The sequence below is a fragment of the Camelina sativa genome, chromosome 1 (genome assembly GCF_030686135.1).
Source record: "Camelina sativa cultivar CO46 ecotype springtype chromosome 1, ASM3068613v1".
Taxonomy (NCBI): domain Eukaryota; kingdom Viridiplantae; phylum Streptophyta; class Magnoliopsida; order Brassicales; family Brassicaceae; genus Camelina; species Camelina sativa.
Genome location: NC_141880.1, coordinates 14,866,172 through 14,894,161, shown reverse-complemented (window position 1 = coordinate 14,894,161; position 27,990 = coordinate 14,866,172). Strand labels below are relative to the sequence as shown.

Sequence of the window (27,990 nt, the reverse complement as noted above, 5' to 3'; positions counted from 1 at the left end):
AAACGAACAGCACCATAAAAGATGAAAAGCATAGCCTTGTTATATAACACAACAAAGATCTTCAGAAAATTATCATTTACAGGAACATAAAAAATTTAAACATTGTACAAACTTGGCAAAGTTGTGTTCTATCTCTCAACCATTTTAGTAGACATAAGGGAAAATAGCATGCCGATTAGCCGGATAATTCTCAAACTTCCGGAGATACCAACGGTGTGTTTCTCCAGCGGCGTATGTCAGATTAGCCGCCTACAAAAAAAAAAAAAAGACGTAAATACAGTTTCTCATAATCTAGACAACCTTCAGAAACAAAGCATTCCAATTAAGAGAGTGAACCGTTACCACGAAACCAAAGAGTAACCAGATGTTTATGTCTGTTCCTCCACTCGCAATCAGTAAGCCCGCATATAAAACCTGAATTTTATAGCATCATAGCATTAAGAGAAGAGCTGAGAAATATAGAAGAACGTTAAAGATATCTACTAGGGAGGGTTTATTACGATTTCTGCCAAGAAATGGGGACAAGAGACCATCCCAAACCAATCCCCATATGGAATTATATACTCTTTAGCTTGGCTTGGATTTTCCCGGAGTGATCCCTACATTAACGTTTTTGTATTTCTTAGTATCATAAACATTAAACAATGAGCAAAACACTAATCGTTAAAACTTACAAGAATGGCGTGACAGCGGCGCTGATGTATCCATCCCCATAGAAAAATAGCTCCACCAATCCACTGGAGTGATCCAAGCTTCGTCAGTGGGCTTATAGACAATAACAAATCAACTTCAGGGGATGAAGTATGGCTTTTCCCATTAGCAATGAACTCAGCCGCTTGATTTCCAGCGAATCTTGCTACCTCTGGAGCAATGTTTGAGCAGAGTGACAGAGGCGCTGTTACATAGAAACTAGAAACACAAATTAAAAGCCAAGCAAAACAACCAATCAAACAAAAAAAATGTGAGGAGTTTCTTGAGAAACTTACAACAAACCAGCAAAATAACCAAGAATGTGCATCCGAGCCGTAGGGCTATATTTGAATACATAGATTGACTCTATAAGCCGTCTCAAGACATGTAACTCCATCAGAAGAAGTAGAAACACCGCTCGCCACACTTTGAACCGATCCTCAACGGGAGTCATATGAGATTTATGAAAGGAGAAAACATGGGAACCTCCGGCTAAATGGCTTGCAATGTCGGATAACTGGAACTCATCAGAAGATAAAGGCGCCATTTCGTAAGCATACATCCAAGTTGCAGCAAGCAGTAGAGTCGTCCACACCACTCCAATAACATAAAAGTGAGCAAAGCATTTCTGAGGAATTGTAAACTTCTGCACACAGAAATTACACAACAACAACTGAGACAAGGTTTAAGCCCAAAAATCGAAAACAGAACATGTCTGAACTTCAAACTAAAAAGTGTTCTGCTTTCTCGTTTCCTCAATCAGATTTACCAACAAAAATTTCAAATCTTTTTCACACCTAAAGTTAAAAATTTCAGAGAAATTGGGTAAAGTTACAAACTTTAGACGAATATACCTGAGAGGATGGGTGAAGAATCTTGCCTCTTCCGGCGAAACTCAAAACGAGATCACGAAAAGAGTCAAGCTTTGAAGTGGGTATTGAAGCAATCAACAAAGGAAGTATAGAGACGATCCAAACGGTGATCCAAGCGACTCTAACAAACCACACAATCTCCAAATCCATACTTTTCTAAAAAGGGTTTCTTCTCTCTGAATCACAAATAGGGAATAAGTTGCAAAAAAATTGGAGAAACAGTTTTGATTTGAGAAGTAAAGATTTCTTACTATTTTCTTCAACTTTCGTGGGAGGGAAAATAAAACAAAGCAGTTGTGAAGTCAATGGGTTGAGTCCTCCTCAATTTTGTGACTTTTGGCTTTGATCACTGTCGATCTAACTGATAATCTCCAATTTAAGGTCAATGAACGCTTAATTATGTAATTAGTGGTAAAGAACAAAATCAATAATTGACTTGGTTTAGTTTTGGTTTAGCAAGTTGTGGCCCTTACCGGGCTGATTGTACTTAACCGTTGCCTAGCAATATAGTCTGCACCTATCCAAGTTTGGCTATCGTATCGACGGGCAACTCTTACCAATCTGGTTTTGCGGACTCACCGAGGAGAAAGCAACGTCGACTTGGCCTCTTCATTCTCAAACCAAAACGATGGTTTACATTGGTTTAGTTATATTTTGGGCCTGTTCTGTTAGGGGTGGATTTCACCTCATAATGGGCCCAACCCAGAAAAGGCCCAAAATAATTAATAGGCCGAGCAGAGTATTTTGATATTTTCGGATGATGAACCGACACAGTAATCTATAAATAGTGAATGTACGGCGTACGGTGAAAAGACACAAAAAACGGAGAGGAAATTCGTACAAGAGAACAGGTTCTCGCAGCATCGATTTGACGAGCTCTCAGCTCGACAATTGTTTCCTATTCGTCATTTTATAGCTCGTCGTTACTAATTGTAGCCCAACTTTTTCATATATAAAAGAGAACTTCGACCCTTTAAATACCGAATTAAAACTCTCTAATTGGACCGATTTGGACATCAACAATTTGGCGCGCCAGGTAGGGGGAGCCAATTCGAGATTCTCTTTAAAAGTTTGAAGAACGGACCTACAATAGCTACGCGAGATGACCATAACCACCAAAGAAGGAAGCAAGGAAGCCGGATCGTCAGGGGGAACAACAACCCCGGCAGCGGATCAAGTAGAACAGGCAGTCCTCCCAACCCCGCACGCTCCGAGAAAGGCTGCTACAGCGGAGAGTCCAGAAAACGTTCGTCATCGCAAGAAACCTAGCTAGCCCGACGACCACAGAACCGACTCCGAACCAAGCGCACCTCACCCTTCTCAATAGCCAGCCCGTCTCCAGCATAGACGAGCTATTCCGCGGGATCTTAGCACGCCTCGACCAACAGGAACAGCGAACCAATACTCGATTGGATGCACTAACCGCAGCACAGGTCGGATCCCATGAGGAAATCAACCATCTCCAGGCCGTCCGACAAGGTTCGACGAATCTTTTCTCAGCAGGAATGATGCCAAGGCCGTCTGCGAGAACTGGCGGACCCGAGCACGACCCCAACCCGCGCATCGATGAACAGAGCGACAACGCCAAGGATGCCGAGCTGAAGCAAATTAGGGAAAAGATGCAAGAAATGGAGACTATATTTCATAAAGCGATGAGTAGAGCACCAGAGGTAGATCTCATGCTTGAGGCGACTCAGCGAACCCCATTCTCAAGAAGGCTTGCAACCACACCAATGAAGCGAGCGGTCAAGCTAAGGCTGGGTTACTACGACGGGATAGCTGACCCGCGAGACTTTCTGCTCACTTTCGGGGTAGCTCTCGGCCCCTTGCAGTTCAGCCCGACAGAGTACGATGCTGGAGCATGCCAAGTCTTCTCCGAGCACTTGACTGGAGCAGCTTTGAGTTGGTTTTCGCGACTTTTGTCCGGATCGATTGATAGTATCATGGATCTGATAACCGAGTTTTTAAAGCAGTTCTCCGTTCTTATGGAAAGCAAGAACTCCCATGTCGATCTGTACGCACTGACTCAAGGGCGAAACGAATCGCTTCAATCTTTCATCGGACGTTTTAAAGAAGTCATCGTTAACATCTCGATTTCAGATGCCGCAGCTATCGTTGCACTCAAAAACGCGTTGTGGTACGAATCTCGGTTTAAAGAGGAGTTGTCCTTGACCCATGTAGAAACCATAGCCGTCGCGCTACTACGAGCTGTGAAGCACATAGAAGTAGAAGAAGAAAAGGTGGTTAACGCTAAGAAGCATGTCGCTGAAACAAGCGTCACGGCCAAGCCACCAACAGTCACAGCTCCAAAGGTCGAACACGTTGAGCCACGCCAGCACTTCTCCCGAAACCCGGATTGAACTCGTCGAACCTTCGCGATCGGTGAAAATAAGTACATCAGGAAGGAAGGAGGTGAGAATAGCGCAGCTCAATACTGCGCTTTCCATCAAAGTACCACACACTCAACCGAGGAGTGTCGTTACCTCCAAACGATCCTGATGGAGCGGTACAAAAAGGGGGCAATAATTGTCGAGTCTGACAGAAGCAAGACGACGCGACCCAGAGAAGCTGATTCCAAGCAAGCTGAAAGTATCGCTTGGAAGTTTGTAAAAGATGCCAAGGCACTCACCGACCAGAACGATGACGAAGTAGAGGCGCTAAATAACGACGATCATGAAAAACGACCGCGCACAGATCATCAGACCGACCACCGTCCCCCGAGAATGAGACCGATAAATATGATCATGGGCGGACTAGCAGGATGCAACAATTCGGTCAGGTCAATAAGAGATTACACCAAGAAAGCCGAAATGAAAAAATCTTGGCCGTCGAAGATCAGTTCCGAAAACACAACGATAACTTTCGACGACAGCGATCTGGAAGGCTTAGATTTCCCACATAACGACCCACTAGTCGTCGAACTTTTGATTGGTGAAAGTGAGGTTACGAGAATCTTGATCGATACCATAAGCTTGGTAAATGTGATCTTCAGGAACGTCCTGGCGCAAATGGAGATCGGCGAGAGCAAAATCAGGCCAAAGTGCAACTCTCTGACCGGTTTCGACAAAGATCATCTCATGTCGGTCGGTACTATTGACCTGCCGATCTTTGTCGGAGGAATGGCAAGTTTCTCAGTTCGCCATCATCGACAGGCCTACCATTTACAATGTCATTCTCGGAACACCATGGCTCCACAAGATGAGAGCAGTCCCGTCTACGTACCATAAGTGCGTGAAATTTCCAACCCCAAAAGATGTGTTTACACCGCACGACAACCAGCAGAGCGCGAGAACCTGCTTCCTGATCGAACACAAAATTCGTACAGCGAAGAAGTTATAGCAACCAAAGCAGCAGGTCGGCAACGATGACTTGTCGCCAACCGATGGAAGACCAACCCCGATCCAACAGGACGTCACCGCAACAGAAGATTTAAGCCTTGACGAGGCCGACGGAAAACGATGTGTGAATATCGGAACGGAAATAACCAAAGCCATGCGCACCGAGCTGATCCTTTTCCTCAAGACAAACATCTCGACGTCGCATGGACTGTAACCGATATGAAGGGAATCGATCCAACCATCACAACACACGAGCTCAACGCCGACCCAATGCACAAGCCAGTCAAGCAAAAACGACGCAAGCTAGGCCCAGAGAGGCCACAAGCAGTCAATGAAGAAGTCAACAAACTGCTCGTCGCAGGATCCATCGTAGAAGTAAAATACCCAGAGTGGTTGGCCAACCCAGTGGTCGTCAAAAACAAAAACGGAAAATGGCGAGTCTGCGTAGACTTTACCGACCTAAACAAGGCCTGCCCAAAGGACAGCTTCGCACTACCACAGATCAATCAGCTCGTCGAAGCAACCGCCGACAACGAACTTCTGACCTATATGGACGCCTTCTCGGGGTACAACCAAATTATGATGCACAAAGATGACCAGGAAAAAACATCATTTATCACAGACAGGGGCACCTACCTTACAAGGTAATGCCCTTCGGCCTAAAAAACGCCGCAGCAACTTACCAGCGACTTGTTAACAAAATGTTTGCCGAACAGCTCGGCAGAACCATGGAGGTATCTATAGACGACATGCTCGTCAAGTCGCAGCACACTGACGACCATATTACTCATCTCCGACAACGCTTCGAGATGAAGTTGAATTCGGCCAAGTGTACCTTTGCAGTCAAGTCGGGAGAGTTTTTGGGTTACATGGAAACTCGGCGAGGAATCAAAGCTAATCCGAAGCAAATCCAAAGCAAATCAAAGCGATCAACTACCTCCCCTCGCCCAAGAACGCCAAAGAAGTGCAACGACTAACCGGGCGAATCGCCGCCTTGAATCGTTTCATATTCAGATCGACGGACAAGTGCCTCCCCTTCTACCAACTCTTCAAGACCAAGGGAAAGTTCAAATGGAATGAGGCTTGCCACGACGCGTTTGGAAAATTGAAGAATTATTTGTCAACACCTCCAGTACTTGCGAAGCCAGAGCTCGACGAAGTTTTATTCCTGTATATCGCGGTTTCCGCGTCAGTAGTCAGCGGAGTGCTTGTGAAAGACGACCGAGGAGTTCAACCGTATTTCCAATCAACCGTATTTCCAATCACACACCATCGCCGTCCTATCCAATCAACCATTGCGATCTATTTTGCACAGTCCGAATCAATCTGGGTGATTAACGAAGTGGTTAATCGAACTCAGCGAGTACGACATCGAATTTCGCACCCACCCGGCCGCCAAATCCCAAGTGTTAGCTAACTTCTTAATTGAAATACCCTTGGACGGTGCCAAGACTACACCGTCCGACCCGACAGATGGACACTGGATCCTGCATGTCGATGATGCGTCCTCCTATCTAGGTTCCGGTGTGGGCGTTCGGCTAACATCTCCGACCGGGGAAATTCTGGAACAATCCTTCCGGCTTCGGTTCCAAGCAACCAATAATGTCGCTGAATACGAAGCACTAATCTCCGGACTCAAACTCGCCAGCGGGATGCAAATCAAACGAATCAGGGCTTTTTGCGATTCACAACTCGTCTTCAATCAGTTCAGTGGGGAATACGACACCAAAACCGAACCAATGGCCGCCTACCTCAACATCGTCAGACTTTTGTCCAAACATTTCGACGAGTTCGAACTCATTAAGATCCCAAGAGAGGAAAATGCTCCGGTCGATGCCCTAGCAGCACTCGCATTGACATCCGACCCTGACCTGCGACGAATCATACCAGTTGAAAGCATTGATACGCCGAACATCAAAGACACTCCAGCAGCGACCTGCCTTGACCTTCACCTCCCAAACGAAATAAGACCCACCTGGCGAGTCGCCACCTTGCAGCAGCAATTCGAACCTCCTTCGGACGATGAGAAGACAGATTGGCGAGTCGAAATACGCGCCTATCTCGCAGACGGCGACGTACCAATGGACAAATGGACTAAGCGACGATTGAAACGAAAGCTGCCCATTACACTCTGATGAAGGAGCACTTGCTTCGGTGGACTGCCTCCGGAGCCTTACTGTTGTGCCTGCACGGCGACGATACGGAACGAGTCATGATGGAAACCAATGAAGGGGCAGGAGGTAACCACTCCGGTGGACGAGCACTAGCACTACGAATCAAGAAGCACGGCCATTACTGGCCAACAATGATCTCCGACTGCGAAAGATTCGTGGCCAAATGCGAGAAATGTCAGGGTCACGCGCCCATCATCCACCAACCGACCAAGCTTCTACGAGCTGGCGTAGCTCCATACCCATTCATGCGATGGGCAATGGATATTATCGGCCCGCTACCCGCATCGAGACAGAAACGTTATATTCTTGTCCTCACCGATTACTTCACTAAGTGGGTCGAAGCCGAGTCCTACGCCAACATCAAAGCCAAAGACGTCCAGCTTTTCGTATGGAAATATATCATATGCCGCCATGGCCTACCTTATGAAATAGTCACCGATAACGGCTCGCAATTCATTTCTTTGCAATTCAAAGACTTATGTGCAAAGTGGAGAATCAAGTTAAGGAAATCAACACCGAGATACCCGCAAGGAAATGGGCAAGCCAAAGTGACAAATAAAACCATACTCGACAGCCTAAAAAAGAGGATGAATGCCAAGAAAGGTGCTTAGGCCGACGAACTCGACGGAGTGCTCTGGTCTTATCGTACAACCCCGTGACAAGCTACGTACCAGACCCCGTTTTCCTTAGCCTACGGAATGGAAGCAATGGCACCAGCTGAGGTCGGCAGTACAAGCCTTCGCCGAACAATGCTCGTCCAAGACACATCACTCAACAGCCAGATGATCCTAGATAGGCTAGACGAGCTGGAAGAAGAACGCGACAAGGCACTTCTACGAATACAAAACTACCAACTCGCCGCTGCAAAGTACTACAACAAGAAAGTCCACAATCGACACTTCGACGAGGGAGATCTTGTCTTGCGAAAAGTCTTTGAGAACACTGCCGAGCCCAATGCTGGCAAAATGGGAGCCAATTGGGAAGGTCCATACCAGGTGTCCAAAGTCGTCCACCCCGGTGTTTACGAGCTCCTGACAATGAGCGGCGAGCCAGTACCCCGCTCCTGGAACGCCATGCATTTAAAGTGCTAATATTACTATAAAAAAAACAATAGCACGTTATCTATGTAATGTGAACTACGAGCGGCTTGATCCCTCTTGATCGGGGGGGGGGGATACGTAGGCAGTCTCGTTTATGAGACACAGCTACCAATAATATAGTTTTCTTATGTTTATCAGCGATCGCGGGTCGCACTAAAGTAACAACAAAAGCATAAAATAAGAGCGGTTTCAAAAATTAGAATAAAAGGGAGCCGAACCCCAACCCGGCAAAAAGTTCAAAACGGGAGCCGACCCCAATACAGCACATGCAAAAAAAAAAGGCGGTGGGAGTAATAAGAAATTGGGATCGCCGCTATCAAGCACCCCACACAAGACCCCGCTACTCAATTTCCAGGTTGGCGTTCGAGGGTTCATCAAACTCCAGGCCACCGATGGTCGTCTGCCAGAAGCGACACGAATCCTTCAATTCTTTCAGCCTGTCCATTGGGACGACAACACCCCTGGAGACCATCCTCTCGAGGTAGAAGCAAGCCCCCTCAACACGACTACTCTCGCAGAAGTAGTGATCTGTACTCTCAAGCTGATTAATGTACCGCCGCAACACGTCGACCCGAGTTCAGAACGCGTCGAGTTCCACATGATCTTCATACGGCCTTCTACCAATAGGTCCAAGGTCGTCCTTTTCAAGATCGGGAACCCCCGCTTCGGCCAGTAACGCCTCGCAGCGAGAGTGCTCCTCGAGCAATCGGTCCCATCTCCATTTTGGGACAAACAGTCATTCGTCGAACAGAAGCTTGAGATGCTCCACAGTCCCGTCTACACGGCAAAATTGGAAACGACGCTCGAACTATCGACGCGTTGCCACGATATAATCCCGCAGCCGTTGAATCCGGGCATGATAGTACTCCAGCTCCAAACGAATCACATCATCAGGTCGTACAACGAGTCGTTCCCGCACCCTCCTCAACCACGCCGACCTCGTTGTTACAGGCATCGCAACATGTTTTCTCGAAACAAACAGAGGAAAATGAAAGAAAGTAAAGGTCGGATGGACAATTTATAGATTGCACAATGCGTATTCCCGAGGGGAGCAATAAATCAAGCCTCGGAAAACGCACCCATTGAATGAGCCCGTGCGTTTCAAAAAAAAAAAAAAGTGAGTACATGACCATGGCTTATCTAAGCTTGAGATTTCTCTAATCTGCTTGTTTATATGCTTATTTGGATTGTTAGTATGTTGTTGAGTGGCAAAAGGCTTTGGGAAGCTTTTTGTGGCTTTGTTTTTTGTGTTTTAGTGGTTTAGGGACGGAGATCCGGTGAGAAGCTTCAGAGGAAAACGATGCTCGGCATGTGCATCGGTCGATGCACTTTGTGTGTCGGTCGATGTAATGCGAGAATGACGCGGTTTGACCTAAAAGCATCGGTCGATGCATTGTGAGTGTCGGTCAATGCAAGTGAACCTTGCATCGATCGATGCAAACTTGTGTTGGTCGATGCGACCTCAATTAGTGTCAGTCGATACATGGGTTGGTGTCGGTCGATGCACTTGTATGGTTTGTTGTTTGGTTAATCATTGTTGTTTGATGGTTAGACATACCTCAATTACTTGTGTGTATAGCCCAGTAGTGGGAGGATTGCCTCATTGAATGTTTATAAAATACTCATGAATCTCATATGTGTTGTGGTGCAGGTAAAGGCAAAGTGTGATAGTGGAATCAAGGCGATGAAGAGGAGGATGTTCTAGTTTCTCGTTGTTTGTGGTATGACTTATGTTAGGGTGTTAGAGTTGGGTCATTAGAACATTATAAGGTTGCTGGTTTCCTGTTTTATGACTTTGTTGGATTGAATTATTGGTTATGGGTTTATTATATATTTGTTATTGGTTCAATGGTATTGTGTTGGTTATGTTCCGCTGTTTGGTTGTTCGTGGTTAGGTGGCTAGTGGGTATGGGACCACTAGATAATTAATTTAATATTATTATTAAAAAAAATGGCTCGGGTCATTTCAAGAATTCCACGATCTTGGGAATGGACTTCTTTTGGAGTCCTCTAACTAGTAGACACTGTTTCATACCTCACAGATATTTATGTACGGTCCTTCCCAATTTATTCTGAGTTTTCCCGTGTTCTCCTCCATGGTGTTATCGTGGACTTTCCAAAAAACCAGGTCCCCCACGGCTAACGGTCTTCCACAAACTTTCGAATTATAGTAGCAAGCTACAACGTTTTGATAATTTTGCATCTGAGATAAAGCTTGATCTCGGCGCTCGTTTATGACGTCCAATGTTTTCCATAAAAACTTGTCCTTAAAGTGGTACGAACTCCTCGAACTTCTATACCAGCTGGGACCACGACATCAACTCCGTAAACTAGCGAAAACAGTGTTTCATTAGTTGTCGGGCTGGGTGTGGTTCGAATTGCCATCTTCCCTTGTGCGTGTCTAATCTTTTTTTTTAGGTTGGACAAGAATACCTTGTTCATTGCTTCAGCCTGACCATTTCTTTGCGGGTAATACGGGGTCGATTTACTACGTATCGTTGTCCATAGCTATTTCGTATGAAACGCCGTACCGGTAAATTATGTCCTTCAACACGAACTGCTTTACTTGCACATGGGTGATGGCTGCGTAAGCAGGTTCTTCCACCCACTTAGAGAAGTAATCAGTGAGATTTAATACGTACTGGACTCCCCCTGGTCCACGATGCAAGGGGCCGATAATGTCCATTGACCATCTCATAATAGGGTACGGTGGTGATACCAAGGACAACATCTCGGTAGGCTGATGAATTGATAGAGCATGTTTCTGGCACTTCTCACAAGTTAGCGCGTATCCCTCACAATCGGCGAGCATAGTAGGCCAAAAATATCCTTGCCTTTTAATTTTAAAGGCCAGGGTAGACCTCTGGAATGATTTCCATTGGCGCCGTTATTAACAGCTCGCATTAACACCACAAATTCCTTGCCAGGCACGCATGTCAAATACGGGCCAGTTACGCTCCGACGCAAAATTGCTTCATTATATACACAATACCGCACACTAACATTCTTAATTATCCTAGCTGCCCACTTATCGGCCAGGAGATCACCCTTCTCTAAGTAAGCCCAGATCGGGTTCCGCCAAACCCCTGCCCCTTAGTGTTAGTGGGTGTGTTGCTCGGGGCTAGGACCAGGTTGTTTAGGGAGGATGTGTCTACTTCGGCCTGTTCAGTTAGTTCATTAGGTGGCTGGTCGGAATTTGGGGCTTCTGAATTGACCTCCGGTACAATATTGGGTAAGTGTTTGATTCTCGGATTTGCCACTATGGGTACCAAAGTTGTTGGGGATAAAAAGTTACGCACCGCCTCCTTGGCCGCTAGATTTTTCTTCATAGCTCGTGTTACTATGTTCGAGGTTACAAGACGTATACTTGGATATTCACTGAACTCGACTAGGATTATTAGCGTCATAGTGGGATCCAAAGTGGAGGCTAATGATGCCAACGCGTCTGCGGCAGAATTCTCTCCTTGTGGGATCTTGGTGATCACAAAATAATCAAATTTGGCTGCTAATTCCCAATCTACCGCTAGATATGCCTCCATGCACCCGTCCTTGATTTCGTACTCTCCTAAAAAATTGTTAGTGACCAGCTGCGAGTCGCAAAAACTTTTGAATTTTCTGACCTGATCCCCTCAGCGAGGCGGAGCCTTTCTAGTAAAGACTCGTACTCGGCCTCGTTGTTGGATGCGTTGAAACCCAGGCGGAAGGACTGCTCAATTACTTCGTCCGTGGACTTAATGTATTAGATTTTTTCTTTTAATTTTTTTTCTTTGTGAGGGAGGCTTAAAAGTTAGTTATTAACTTGACAAACAAAGAGAAGATAATATATATTAAAAAAAGCGTCCTTTCGAAGTCTTTTTAACTGCCTACTCCAGTTTCAAATTTGGTGATTTAATGAAAATGAGATTTTACAAATATAGGAGATAACACTTGTCAAAATGTAAACTAAAGTTAAAGACAAGCATGAAATTTGATTAGGAAGACAACATCAACATTTTTTTTATATAGATAATAATAAACTTTGAAGTAATTAAATGAATCGAGGTGTTGGTATATTTTCTTTCTTGATTTCAAATTTGTTCTGTCTATAGCTTTTTGGTTTTACATGGCTTGGATTTTTTCGTTTAAATGAAAAAGAATAAAATGTATCCATTATGCTCTACGTTTCTGCTAGCTGTTATGATTTCTAAACATAATTATATTTGTATCATTGTATGTGTGTGTCTTGTTTTTATAAACATATAGAATTAATTGAATTGTCTTCATGACTAAATTGATTTGGTGTGGAAAAAACTCTAGTGTTTCGTAAATTCAATATGAACAGATGAATAATGTTAAGAGTTCCAAGTAGGGGTGGGTGCCTGGGTGGGGCGGGCCGGGATTGGTGGGTGGGGTGTGTGAGAACGCTTGTTTCTTTTTTTTTTTTAACTTACCAATATAAAAAAGGTTAGATTCTGGTGTTGACTACCATCGTGAAATTAATACTAGGGGAATTGGGTTGTATAACAAAAAAAAAAAAGGGAATTAGGTTGAATAATAAAAAAAAACTATTTTGTTATATAAATTTTGATCCTGAAAGTTAGTAACTCACCAGATCGTAACATATGTTAATTTTAACGATCAGAGATCAAAGTTTAAAATTCACCAGATCGTGACACGTATTAATTTTAACGATTAAATATCAAAGTTAGTAACTCATCATATTGTGACACATGTCAATTTTAACAATCATAAATTACTGTTTTCAAGCTTGGTAAAACAAATCATAAGATAATTGTAATCTTATTATATTAAAAAACCAACTAAAATAAATATATTATTTGTCATCCATATCAAAGTTTCACTGTTACAAAGATTTTTAACCACTACATGGTAAAATAAATATATTATGTGTCATCCATATCTGGTCGTATAATTATACTATATAACTTTTATATTATATAACCTAACACATTAACTTTTATGTCTTTGTTTGCAAAAAAAAAAATAAAAAAAATATGTCTCTATCGTTAGCCAATTTCCACTGAGTACTGCAACAAGATTTCTGAAGGCACATGCGAAGAAAACAAAGATCATGAAGAACCGAGTGGCAGTCTTTGGAAAGCTTGAATTGAACTCTGAACTAATCTTTCTATTGTATTAAAAATCTTATTATATAAAGTTTGGTTTTCAAATTAGCAATTAACATGATCATAACATGTATCAAGTATACTGATTAGATGTTGACACGTGTCAATAGTTATTATTTTTCAAAACAGCTAATTAAGAAAAAAACATTAAATCTAAATAAAATTTACATGTTTATATCTAAAAAAACATTTCTAAAGAAAAAAGGAAAATTAACAAAACTAATTATTTTTCCATTGTACGCTACTTATATTATATGTGTTTTCTTAATAAGATTTTTACATGAATAAACAAAAAAGTAATTCACTAAGCATGTACAATAACATCAAAACTCACGAGTGTAGTGGCAAATTTTTGGCGGACTACTTCAGGACAGTCTCGGGGGATGCACTGGTTAGCTTGGGATAAGCTCTGTTGTAGTAAACAGTTGGGGGGTTTGGGTTTTAGGAATGTTGATCATTTTAATTCGGCATTGTTGGCAAAGCAACTGTGGCGGCTGATTGAGGCTCCGGATACACTGTTTGCTCGGGTTTTCAAGGGCAGGTACTATCGGAATTCTAATCCAATGGAACCGATACGCTCTTATTCTCCATCTTATGGGTGGAAAAGCATTATTTCTGCTCGATCTTTGGTTAATAAAGGGCTTATTATACGGGTTGGTTCGGGGGAGTCCATTTCGATATGGACGGACCCCTGGGTACCAGCCCAATGCCCAAGACCAGCGTTCAATAAGGGTCCTTTTAAGGATCCTTCTCTTAAAATCTCTCATTTAATTGATTGTCACACCAATACTTGGTGTACGGATATGCTTATGGAGCATTTTGCCCCGGAAGATGTTGATCTGATAGGGGCTATACCTTTAGGAAGTCGACGGCCAAACGATTCCATGGGTTGGTATTTCACAAAATCTGGTAAGTATACAGTTAAGTCTGGGTATGATACGGAACGCTATGCTATTTCACGGCTTAATACGGCCTCTCGATCAGGTCCAGAGATAACTCCTCTCTTGGCCGGCGTTTGGGGGGTTCCCTGTCCACCGAAAATTAACCATTTTATGTGGCAAGTCTTGACAGGGTGTATTTCGGTTTCGGCAAATCTGCGACGCCGCGGTATTGCGTGTGATTTAGTGTGTGTACGGTGTGGGGCCGAGGAAGAAACAATTAATCATGCTATTTTCCGGTGCCCACCGGCTCGTCAGGTGTGGGCTTTAGCTCAGGTACCCGTAGGTCCGGATTCTTTTCCGACGGAGTCCGTGTACGCTAATGTGGATCATTTTTTAGGTTCTCCTAACCTGGGTTCTCAGATAAAAATTTCCCGTGGCTTATGTGGTATATTTGGAAAGCGCGTAATGCTCGTGTTTTTGAGAATGTGATGGATAATCCAGTAGAAGTTGTTCGGTTGGCGGAGGGAGAGGTGAATGCCTGGTTGCAGGCCCAGGTGGAGGTTGAGGATGAGGATCATCCCAATCCCCCCCCCCCCCTGTCCCTAATTCTAGGCAAAGGGGGCCCATACGTTCTCTTCCTACCTTTTTCACAGGTCATCGGTGTTTCGTTGATGGCTATTGGAAAGCGACTGACGTTTTTGCAGGAGCAGGTTGGGTTTGTTCTTCCCCTCATGATTCGGGGTCAAATATGGGAGCAATCAATTTCCGACGAAGTTTGTCCCCCCTACATGCTGAAGTAGAAGCTTTCATTTGGGCTATGCGGTGCATGACCGGACACGACTACCGGGATGTGGCTTTCTATACGGACTGTTCTGACTTGGTGAAGATGGTGTCTTCTCCTCACGACTGGCCGGCTTTCACACTCTACCTTGACGACATCAAGATAGATCAAGTGGAGTTTTCTTCCTTTTCCCTATCTCTAGTTCCCCGTAATGTGAATGTAACTGCGGACTCTCTGGCACGCTAAGCGCGACTATCTCCGCAACATGTTTTGTTTGTGAACACTTTTCCTCCAAATTGGCTCGTTTGAGCTGATTCTATTGTTGTCAAAAAAAATAAATAAATAAATAGTGAACAACAAATTTTTTAAAAATAATATAAGTTATGTTAAAAGAATTATTATTTTTGAAGTATAATTGAACAACTAATTAAGAAAATAACCTTATATCTACATAACATTACATGTTTATATCGAAATGCCGAAAGCTTTGATCTTTGATTTTTTTTTTTCTGATATAATTTTGCCGATCTATTGCAAGGGTCTTTGATTCGTGCGGGTTTTTCAATAGAAGCTATCAGATGCAATGCAATGAAATTGAAGTATATAATGCACGCTAATTTAAACTAGGATGGAGACACTGATGGAGGTTCTAAAAGTGATTCTACAGTTAGTAGCATTATAAGTTTGGAAGATAAGTCGGTGGTTGATGTTTCTAGTCAAAATTTAGAGTTTTCTTTTCTGAATAATGTTGATGATTCTGGTACTGAAACAAAAGCTGCTTGATAGAGTATTTGAGAAGCCGTTTCAAATTTGGGAAGTTGGAACGGTGTACCATTTTAAAATTGGTTTCTAACCGGATTTATGTGGTTTTCTATTGGATTAGGTTCATAAACCGTTTAAATAAGGTATATGGAGAAATTTATGAGAATTTTTGATTCGGGTAAAAATAAGTTGAGAATTTATGATTCGAGAATATTTGAGACGAGGTCATAACTTTAAGTTGTGTAGGTACAATTGGATACTTCTCAAGAGTAAATAGGTCGTTGATCCTTAAGGTGATTATGACATATGTCATGTTTTGGATTGTATATAAAGCTTCTATTTTGTATATCTGAATTATCTAAGACTTATATATACCATCATGATTATAATTTTGAAAATTTTTATTTTATTATTATATTAAATTAATTTTCTTTCAATTTCTCAACTTTTATTAGGTTAGTGAAACGATCTGACCCGTTTTTTATAATAAATAATAATAATATAATAATAAATAACTATGACTAGTGGTCCCATATCTACTAGCCACCTAACCACAATGACAAACAACAGCGGAATAACAATACCAATTAAATAACCAATAATAATCCAATATAGAATAACCAATATCCAATCCTAACCATTTCAATGTCAAACAACAGGAAACAAGGAACCGGAAACCTAGCAAGTTCTAAAGACCCAACTCTAGCAACCTAGCAATGCCAGACAACAATCAATCGAGTCCCTAGAACATCTTCCTCTTCATTGCCATGATTCCACGATCACACTTTGCCTTTACCTGCATCACAAACACAAATTGCAATGCATGAGTATTTTATAAACACTCAGTAAGGCAATCCTCCCATCTACTGGGCTATACACACAAGCAATAGAGATACTCTAACCATCAAACAACAATCAACAAACAAACCAGGCTTGTCATCGACCGACACAAATATTGCATCGACCGACACAAAGATTGCATCGACCTACACCATCAGGGACCAACATCGACCGACACAGAGTATGCATCGATCGACACTCTCAGGAAATAACATCGACCGACACAGGGTAAACATCGATCGACACATGCTCAACTTCACGCGGAAACCCTATTCGCATCGACCGACGCCTCCACATGGCATCGACCGATGCTCCTAGGTCAACCGCACCGTCCTCGCACTAGCATCAACCGACGCCCATAGAGCATCAATCGATGCTCATATCGAGCATCGTCTCCCCCGAAGCTTCTCGCCGGATCTCCATTCCTGCAACCACAAGAATCGATCCCAAGCCACAAGAAAGCTTCCCAACGCCTCACACGACATACTAACAGGCCTAACAACACAGAAACAAGCAGATCAGAATAATCTTCAGCTTAGATAAGCCATGATCATGCACTTACCTTTGCCACAGAAGAATCTGAACCTCAAACAAGCAATAGAACACTCCTAGCAAGCTCCTACAACGATCCCAGCTACAGATCTCTACAGGACCAGCCTCAAATCTCTCAAAACTCACCAATAACGCTTAGAACTCTTTTCTCTCTTCTCTTTTCTCTCAAAAACGGCTAAAGTCGTCTAATGAGACAAAAGGAACGACTTAAGGGTTTTCTTTTCCCTAATTCCCCAAAACGCAGCGTTTTAACTTAAGTCAAAACGCAGGAAAATAAGTCAGCATTGACCGATGCTCCTCCAGCATTGATCGATGCTCATCCCAAACCAGAATATCGGTTCGCGGATGTTACAGTTAGTCATAAAATCATTGTAATCGAGTAGATAATTTTCACCAGTTGTTCATCCAATAGCTTTGAAGTAAAAAAACTTCATGGTTAAAGAAATTATGTCACAAAATAATTTTAGTAATTATAAGAACTATAATTATGCTAAAATGAAAGTAAAGCAACATAAAATTTGTATAATTTGTTTAGAAAATATTTTATAGGTGGTGATAAAGAGCATACTTTAACAATAAAATAATTTTGGGTGTAAGAACATATTTTTAATGGTAAAACATATAGTAAAACTGTATGTGGTTACTTATTAGATGTTGTTTTGATGAATATTTTGCATGTAAAATATTTTGTGAATAAGTTGTGAAACGTTTTTGAAATTTGACAATAATAATATTTGTAATGATGAGTATTTGACAAAAGTTTTAGTGGGATATAATTTAGCTTTAAATTATTTTAATAATTGTTATAATATATTAAAAATATACTCTCTCCGATCCTAAATAAGTGTCGTTGTAGGGATGATTTTCATTTTCTTATTAAGTGTCGGTATCTCTTTTCAATTTGATAATACTATTTAAATTAGCTGTCAAAAAGAAAAAATACTATTTAAATTACTAATATAACCTTAACTAAATTAACACAAATTACTAAAAACTGAAAATAACAAATCTCATAAATACAAGGATAATCGATCATCATCCTGTTAAACAAGATCAATCCAACCCTCAAAATCATCAATAAGAAATCAACATTAGAAACAAAAAATCAAAATTGAAATTAAAAAAAAAAAAAAATTACAGTTTCATTATTTCTATTTCTCTGCGTTTGCTTGGTGAAGACATTTTTTTCTTTCCTCTTGAGTTTTCTGGGGTTTTTTTTGTCTTCATTGCAATAACCAATCATGGTTATAAGGTTATAATGATGAAGGTGGAAGATCATCATAAAATTGGTTGACCTTGCTGGAAAATTAGAAGAGGCGGAGGAGGAAAAGAAGAAGCTCACCACCTAAATGTCAATTACAAAACAAAAGAGGAAGCTTTGCAGCAGATTTTGATTTTGATTTTACGATAGGAAAAGAGAAAGTTTTGTTCCTTCATGTCTAGGGTGAAAGAAATCAATTAGAGAAGTTAATTTTTAGAAAAAGAAAAAATGGAGGAATTGAGTTTGTGAGGGAGGTGAACGGAGAAAAAAAAATTGGAGATGAAAAAAGGAGAAAAAAAATGAATGAAGCTGAAATTAATTTATTGTATAAAAGAGAAAAAAATAATAAAATTGTATCACGAGGTCAAAATACTCAAAATATACACTTTCTTAATCTAAGAGAATTTTACCAGAACGACACTTATTTAGAATCTGAGGAAGTATATTTTTCAACAATTTTTAAATCCGCACATCGTGAGGGCCCTTATATAGTAATTCATAAATTAACTATGCTAACTATCAATCGATTATATTCTTCATATTTACGTATTAATGATAGTTTTTGCCTTTTTATTTTCTTCTAATCACCACCATCTCTAGCCACATCCGACTTCCGGCGACAACCACCGCCCCACTTCCGCTCAACCTTCGACCACAACTACCTCCGGCTACCACCACCGCCCCACCTACGGCCATCACTACCTTCGGCCACCACCTTTTCTGGCCGCTGACCTCCGGCGACTTCTCCTGGCCGCCAACCTCCGCCCGCCGTCTCCACCACCTTCTCATGGCCATCTCCTCCGCCCCTGGCCACCTCCTCCGACCGCCTGCCGCCGGCCAATAACCACCACTCCCTTTTAATACCGAAAACACTAAACTGGTAATTTTGCTCTACCATTATCCTGATTTCCTAATTGTTTAAAATATAGCAATATAATTTTTAATGATTTTTTTATTTTGGTTATTGAGCTAAATTATCCTTTATACTATTACACTCTTTTAACCTTTTTTTGTTTTTTTTGTTGGTAAAAAACACTCTTTAACATCTGCGTTAGACAATGGCAAATGTACTTACGAAGGTTGACAAGTACAACGGGCTGGACAAATTCGTCTCTAAAATTGCTAAATTCCACAGGAGTAACCCTGGAGTTATCTTTCTCGAAAACGTTGTGTTTTGGGCAGTGGCTAATTTCTCGTTTTACTTTTCACGTGTCTCTATCGCTAGTGGCGGAGCTAGGAAATTAGTTTACCAGGGTCAAAATAAATTTTAAGGTGTCAATTATGTTGTTAAATTTTTTTATAAGAGTCAATTGTGCTATTTTACCAAGGTCAATTTGATTTTTTTTTAAAAAATTTAACCAGTTTTAAAAATTCACCAGAGTCATTTGACCCACGTGATCCTATATTGGCTCCGCCCATGTCTATCGCGTATCTTCCCCGCGGTTATGATCCTTATTTAAATGTTATATTTTTTGTTTTTCTTAACATTGCTTTTTTCATAATGATGATTGCAGTGGCCTACAATATGCATCGCGTCACCACGATTGCCAACGACGATGTCCTGATCACCAAGGTTGACGACAACAATGCCAACACTGAAGCCTACACCGAGCTTGACGGCGCCGATGCCAGCCTTAAAGCGGACACCAAGCTTGCCGACGCCAAAGACCCACCACCGTGCCATCGACAATTCTTGTCGGTGTTGATTCAGTGGGTAATACACCGTGCCATCGGCAATTCTTGTCGCTCAGTGGGTATCTTTTGCAACAACTCTCGGCTAAAGCAGACTGGCAACTAGTAAATTATTGACGGATACATGGTTGGTTGATCGATATGGTTGATCAATGGGCTAGTCGATATACACGCTTAATGTCACCTTTATCTTAAGAGCTACACCATTTTATTGACGGTCAGTCATATGCTTTAAGAAGATTTGTCCTTACACACAAAATGGATATAAACTAAAGTAAACTACTAGTCTTTGTCCATCCTAATTTGAGAATGAATTTGAAACGTCCGCTTGACTAAAACAAACACAAAAAACAGTAAAGGCACTAACGACTATAATATCATATTGTCAACTAGATGTTAGCCCACATAAGGTTTGGGTTGTTACATAATTGATATTCTATTCTGAAGAAATGACAGAAATTAACATGTTGTTAGTAGTATTTTGGTTTTTTTTTTCTTTTCTTATTTTTTACTTATGTTTTATTTATATTTTACATAGATTTTGCTAATTTTTTTGTTAATTAATTTTTCATATTAAACATATATGTAAAAATGTGAACTTGTCATATTGGACCATGGGTTTATATATTTGTTAAACCGTTTTAGATTTGTTATTGTTTTATCAGTAAATATAATATATTGCATTGATTATGATATCTTGCATTTTAAATGTTTAACTTTATGACAACATAACGACATAAAGTATGAGTTAAAAAAAGGAAATTCTCATAAATAACACTAAAAATTGTTTTGTTTTCAAATTTATCACAACATCTCTAAAATTCCAAAATAATACTATATTTTAATTTTAATCTTTCAAAATTAAATACTAAACCCTACCCCCCAAATTTATACCCTAATTGTGAAATTAAGAACCCAAACTTTAAAAACAAAATTCTAAAAATTAATTTAAAATACTATAATTGTGTTAAATAATGCTATTTTTAGAAATTTGTGAAGTGTATGCTATTTTTGTCTATATAACATGTTTTAGTGCTATTTTAGGGTATTTCTCTTAAAAAAAATGGCTATGTGTAAATTAGTTCTCCTTACAAAATCACTTAATAAAATGTATGAGTTTTCTTAACTGTTGTTGGTATCTCTCCTTCTGAAATTAGGAGAGAAGAAAATTAATTTGATTATAGAGGAATTCCTCAAAATATCACTAATTTTTTTTTTTTTTTTTCCAAAATACCACAAACACAAAAAAAAATGATTTTTAAGGTGTATAATTTTTTTTTTTTTTTAGGTTTAGGTTGACAAATTTAGTTCTAGGGTATAGTTTTTAGGAGTAGGGTTTAGTATTTAGGATTTAGGAAATAGTTTTTAATATTAGCACTTTAATTCAATTTTTTGGTAATAACTTAAGTGTGTTACTTTTTGAAAAAAATCTATTTTAATGATATTTAAGAGAATTGTCCTTGATTGTGTGTGTGTATGTATGCTAGATATTCTTAAGTGTTACAATCAAGCATATAATTAAATATTATTTTCCCGATAAAATAAATAATTATAGTTTATAATCTATCCTAATAATCTACTTCATGTATTTAATCGATTTATCAGTGTTTTTAAATTTAAAATTCTAATCAAAAATTGTTGGACGATTAGCAGCAACAAAAAATATATATAATGGACGATAGGACTGGGCACAGGACGAGTACCCTTGAATTTTTTCATACCTTTTACCCGTCCCGACTCTAACGGATAATAAAAAAAAATTATTCATATTCGACCCTTAAATAACAGGTACCTGGACAAACGGGTATCCCGGAAAAGACAAACGGGTATCCCGGAAAAAATAGTTGACCCTTTAAATACCCGACCCTTTACCCTTACTCGGAAAAATGAATATCCGATAAAAAAATTGTCAAAAATCGCAATAATAATTTCATATTCCAAAATCCGAAAAGCAAATATTCATAAATGTATGCAATATATAGGTCCAAAAATTAGAAAATTACAAACTTAAAAAATAAAAATAAAATATTAATTCAATTGGGCATCGTATATATTATTTCAGTTAGACTAAGTTGAACTTAGACTTTAACTTTAACTCTATAATATATTTATAAATTAATAATAAATAATAATAATACAAAATATTAAAAGGTATTTACGGATCGGGTAACAAAACGGGTAAAGGGACGAGTAACGGGACGGGTATTGAAAACTAAAGTAATACCCTATACTCGTCCTTTACTCACGGGTAATATAATGAAAACTAAACTAATACCCTATACTAGTCCCTTACTTACGGGTAATATAATTAGAATACCCTTTACTCGACCCTAAGCTGTGGGTACCCTTTTTTCGGGACAGGTACGAGCCGTGTAACAGGTCGAATACGGGTAATGGGTATTAGTGCCCAGGCCTAATGGACGATCATAAGCAACAAAAAAATATATATAAATTACCTTTTTTATGTTTTTTATTGTTTTCTATGTATAAAAAAAACTAAATTCTAAGTTTAAACTCTAAATACTAAATTCTAACCCCTCAAAACTATATTCTAAATGTAAAATATAAAATCCGAACCTAAAAAAAAATTCTAAAAATTAGTTTAACATATTGTAATTGTGTAAAAAAAATATGAAAATGTTTAAAAAAGGTGTATTTGCAAAGAGGTATCCCAAAAGGAATATACTAAAAGGATGAAAAAAAAAGAATAATACTAAAAGAGTATCCCAAAAGGGTATTTTTGCAAAAAGGTATCCGAAAAGGAGTATCCTAAAAGAATATCCCACAAGGGTATTTCTAGATTTGAAAACAAACACTATAAGAGATATAGTAACAGACTAACAGTATCCACATCAAATCTATCTTAACATTTTTGAAGTACATTATAGTATCATCCTATTTTATCTTTGTATCCAAACAAGTCTCAACTAAATTATTTACAATCCTTACAACCAAACACAATCATTTCCTTATTTGATAATATTAATTTCCTAAAAAATAACTACCTAATTTAAATCAATATGTTAGACTAAAATGTATATGTAATTCATCATCGACTACAAACACCACAAAACTATTACAATATATATGCAATTCATCATTTACTATAAACACCACAAAACTATTACAGCATCATATTAATAAAAAAATAGACTCGTGGTGTACCACGGGATAAAACATAGGTAAAACTATAAAACCAAAACACTAGCACATCTAAATGGACTAATCATTAGAGCGAGGATTAGACATCCCTGTACGTTGTACGTATGGGCCGGTCTCGTTCTCTCTAGTACATCACTCATAATCTAGAAGAATAATATATATAAAAAAGTATATTATGCTGTCAGAAACAGACGGTCCAACGCCGGTAGAGCCACTGGCGTCAGAAACCATGAGTTACAAGGGTTAACTTTAAAACATGTGGGCTTGAGACAGTTTACAGTGAGGAAACATATACACAGCACGATTCAGGTACTTGTACACCTAACACTAACATTATTTCATCTGTGTTTCAAAATCAGCACAATATGTACATCATCCCATCCACAAAAATATCATCAACAAGAGTAATCTATCACAAGTATTAGAACAACTTATCATCCATAAAATTATGTCAATATGATATATTTCTCAAGTGTTAAGAAATATTCTAGTAGGACTCCAACTTTGTATACCTTTGTTTATGGATCTAACTGGACAATCCGAAAACGTGCGGTTCTCTGCTTAATTTTGACTAAAAAGAATCGTCATTAAACTCGTTTTCACAAACTAAGCTAATCTCTAAACTCTAAACCAAACAAAGATTAACCCTTATTAGAGAAGAACAGGAGAATGAGAGGTGAAAAGGACCCGCCGTGAGATCAAAATCTTTCAAGATTCAAACAAAACAAATATCTAAATATGACTATAATGTCAAAACTGATAAAATAAAATAAAAAAACAAAGCATACACTTAAGAATCTACTAAAGATCCTATCACCACCATTAGTCTCTCGTTACCGAACCCAACCTGCTTCGATGTTTTCGAAGCTACCAACGAGACCGTCATCAATGAAATCCCCTCCTCCTCGTTTCACCTTAACTTCAGTGGGCTTCACGGGATAGTCACCTGTGAAGCACGCATAGCAGAAGCTCTTTGAGTCTTTCCCTAAGTGTTTCTTCAAGGTATCGAACGACAGAAACGCAAGAGAGTCACTCCCGATGAACTCGCTAATCTCCTCAACACTCAATCTGTTCGATATCAACTCCTCTGAGCTAGGTGTGTCCACTCCATAGTAACAAGAAGCCACAATAGGAGGACTAGCAATCCTCATATGAACCTCTTTCGCACCCGCTTCTCTCAGTAAACGCACAATCTTAGACGAAGTGGTGCCCCTCACAATAGAATCATCCACCACAACAACTCTCTTCCCTTCTAAAACCCCACGAACAGGAGACAGCTTAAGCTTCACACCAAAGTCTCTGATCTTCTGAGACGGCTCAATGAACGTCCTCCCTACATAATGAGACCTAATCAGTCCCTGCTGAAACGGCACACCCGATTTCGCAGCGTACCCGAGAGCAGCCACAACGCCAGAGTCAGGCACAGCAATCACAACATCGCACTCAACAGGGGACTCTGTCGCCAGAATCTCACCAAATACATGCCTAGATTCATACACAGATCGACCAAACACAATCGAGTTAGGCAAAGAGAAGTAGATGTGTTCGAAAATACATTGCTTGATCTCAGGACGAGGCATCAAACACTGAGACTTCACACCATCCTTGTCCACAACCAAAACCTCACCAGGATAAACCTCTCTCTCATAAGTAGCTTCAATCAAATCAAGAGCACAAGTCTCGGAAGCAAAAACAACAGCTCCGTTACTTCTCCTACCCATAACTAAAGGCCTAAACCCATATGGATCACGAACAGCAACAAGCTTATCCTCAGTAACAAACACCATCGAATAAGCACCTTGAAGCTTCTCACAAGCATCAATGATTCTCATAAAAAAGGGTCTAGCTTTAGAAATTGCAATCAAATGAAGCACAACCTCAGTATCAGAGCTAGTATTGAATATGGAACCGTTCTCTTCAAGCATAGCTCTCAAAGTCTTGTAATTTACTAAATTACCATTGTGAGCAACACCGATTGAACCGAATCTGTACCCGGCGACGAAAGGCTGAACGTTCTTGAGCATTGAAGAACCAGCGGTTGAGTAACGGACATGGCCGATTGCGAATTCACCAGGTAACTGATCGAGTTTGGATTCGTTGAAAACCTCAGAGACTAAACCAACACCCGTAATGGTTTGAAGAACCTTCTCATTGCTAACAGTTACAATACCTGCACCTTCTTGGCCACGATGTTGTAGCGCGTGGAGAGCTAAGTAACAGAGCCGTGAAGCTTCTGGATCGCCGTAGATTCCGACGACGCCGCACTCTTCTCGAGGCTTTTCGTCGTCGTTGTAATCAAATGGGGTTTGAGAACGGTCTTCGGCTGGGGAGGGAGATGAGAAGTAGGAGGAGACTCCATGGATGAGAGAAGGAGAAGAAGAGGAGATGGAAGAAGGAAGGAGAGAGAGATGGGGAGGTTTAAGGAAGGGTTTGGGGAAGAGAGGGAGAGGTTTAATGGTGTTGTGAGGATTGTTTGGTTTAGGGATTAAAGAGAGGGAACAGGAGGAGAAGCTTGTGGCCGCCATGGAAGACAAAAAAGGGTTCGTAGGTTTTTTTGTTGTTGTTTGGTCTGATTTTGGGATTAAGCTGTTTGTGTCTGTGTGAAAGCGATGGTGGCTTAAGGGTTTTTGATTTTTTTGACTGTGTGTCGCCTCCTCAGAATCTTTTCTTTTGCTTTCCAAAAGGGTTTATTGGGGTTTTCAAAATTTAAAAATAAGAAATAGAGAAAACAAAAACAAAATAAAATAAGTTGTAAAAAGTTACTTTCACCTACTTTCTAGTTTTTGACGAATAGCTTTTTTTACAGTAATTAATAAGTTTGGAAAAGAAATAATTTTTAGCTGATAAATTTAAAATATTTTTGTGAAAATATATGGTGGAACACGTAAAATTTAAATTCATGATTTGTTTAATTGAGAGTGATTTTATGACTCTTTTAACTAAGATCATGAGAGGTGCGGTGGAGTAATTAGGATTTTATAGCATAAATATTATTTGTTTTGATATATTTTGGGAACTAAAAAGTAATAATTGTTTTTTATGGTAAATAAGATATCGAATTTTTTAAAAATAAATTGTGACCGTTTTCTTATTTTGTTTTTCGATTTTTTTTGTTAATTACTAAATTATGAAAATAAAATTTGATGTGGAGATAGAGAGAGGAGAGAGAGAATAGAAGGGGTTAGAAGGAGTGAGGGGTAATAGGTAATTAAACTTGAGAAAAATATATGAGTAGTAGAAAGTAGGTGTAGTTGTAAATAGTTTTAGAAAAAGTGGGTGTGGGTGCAAAATTCCCTAATAATAATAATCTTCATCTCTCCAATGGTAAGTCCTTAATTACGGCTGGGCAAAATATCCGAACCCAAAATTTTTATCTTAACTCAATTAAAAATACCCGATCTGAATCTGAATCCGAACTTTAAAAATATCCATTTGGATGCTTTTAGTAAATGAAATGGGTACCCGAATCTGATTGGTATATTCGAACACCCGAACAAATACCCGAAACTATATATATATATATATATATTTACAATAGATTGAGTTTATTTACAAGTTTCGGAAGTAATTTATAACCACATTTGCCTAATTACTTCCTGAAATTGTTAATAGCCTTACGAAAAACATTTATTGAAACGAAAAAAAATCTTTTTTCCAAGTTCTTCACATATAGAGGTGGTCAAGAGATTGAGGTTTACAGGCATGGAAAGTGCACATCCTATAATGAAAAGAATTAAAAGATCCCTTAAAAGTTCACAAAGAGTCACAATCACAAGAGTTTTACTACCATCACCATCAAAAGACCCGACATAACTACTAAGTGTGGAAGAATCTCCCACATTAGTTCCCAACAAAGAATTACCCAGCTTGTAAATAAACATGAGTTATTTAAGAAAAGAGCCCCGACATGAAACTAAACTTCGGAATTAGGCATTGTAGGTGCTCATCTTCGGCTTTAGGTACTCCCTCCTTGTAAAAAGATGTTGATGTCCCTATGCTTGACAATGAAGAAATAGAGAGGAAGCTGATTACTATTTTGAAAAAGATGGTGAGATTGCTAAGTTCTTGAAACCCATGCTTGGATTTATTATTTACTATCAATTATTAGGGTTTAGTTTTTTTTCTTTCAATTTTTTTTTAATGGATAATCTACTGTATATTAATCGGTTTGGGTTTATACGTCCTTGATTAGGATTCTCCATTACGATCTATTAAGGTTTAGTATTCCCTTTTAAAATCTTCTTTATAAATGGTTCACCTTACATTAATGGTTTGAGTTCATATGATGTAATTTTTTAATTTTATTAAAATATATTGTCATGAATTTGGTATTTGTTCAACACAAATCCAAAACCAAAAGTAAAAAAATAAACAAATTACGAATCTTTCAGTTGCAAATGTTTGATGTAGCCGTGATTACTGCTCGGCTTAGAAGAACACTCTCTCTACTCTAACGTCATGTCCAAAACTCCAATCAACCACAACTCAAAATTCTCGTCCACCAGCCAGGGGTAAAAGAGTCAGAAATAATGATGTTTGTGTGTTTATAGTGCCTTTCTATGTGCGATGCCTAAATCCGAAGATTGAAGTGGAAGAGGGCCCGGTATGAGAACCGGAACTGGATTCTCCTTCCGAAGTGTTTTCTAAACGGAGGGACTTATCACCGTAGTAATTCCGAACTGAATCTAAAGACAAAAGATTGTAAAAAAGGAAATGTATATTATTGCTCTATTAAGTTTTTCGATTCCCTTTTACAATC

At 39.6% G+C, this 27,990-nt stretch overlaps 2 protein-coding genes and 1 pseudogene across 5 annotated transcripts; 1 reads left to right on the top strand and 2 right to left on the bottom strand.

Annotated features, from left to right (window-relative positions):
* Window positions 1–20: 20 nt before the first annotated feature.
* On the bottom strand, window positions 21–1,949 carry LOC104792193 (polyprenal reductase 2). 3 transcript variants are annotated; one of them, XM_010518285.3, is made up of 7 exons: window positions 1,814–1,949; window positions 1,545–1,738; window positions 987–1,336; window positions 675–909; window positions 501–599; window positions 343–414; window positions 21–249 (listed from the first exon to the last, which is right to left on the bottom strand). In XM_010518285.3, exons 2-7 carry the CDS (start codon window positions 1,710–1,712, stop codon window positions 145–147), a joined length of 1,029 nt encoding a protein of 342 aa, XP_010516587.1. In that variant the 5' UTR covers window positions 1,713–1,738; window positions 1,814–1,949; the 3' UTR covers window positions 21–144. The 3 variants fall into 3 exon arrangements, with proteins under 3 accessions (XP_010516587.1, XP_087315368.1, XP_087315364.1); XM_087459242.1 differs by having other exon boundaries at window positions 675–895; window positions 1,814–1,910; XM_087459238.1 differs by having other exon boundaries at window positions 675–895; window positions 1,545–1,910.
* A 3,679-nt stretch (window positions 1,950–5,628) lies between these two features.
* LOC147949941 (uncharacterized) lies at window positions 5,629–7,035 on the top strand. The gene is made up of 3 exons (XM_087511461.1): window positions 5,629–5,864; window positions 5,915–6,152; window positions 6,244–7,035. Exons 1-3 carry the CDS (start codon window positions 5,629–5,631, stop codon window positions 7,033–7,035), a joined length of 1,266 nt encoding a protein of 421 aa, XP_087367587.1.
* Window positions 7,036–23,901: 16,866 nt separating this feature from the next.
* On the bottom strand, window positions 23,902–25,921 carry LOC104792184 (amidophosphoribosyltransferase 1, chloroplastic pseudogene; annotated as a pseudogene). Its single transcript, XR_015562271.1, has one exon. The product of XR_015562271.1 is annotated as an amidophosphoribosyltransferase 1, chloroplastic pseudogene (transcript).
* Between the last annotated feature and the right edge of the window lie 2,069 nt (window positions 25,922–27,990).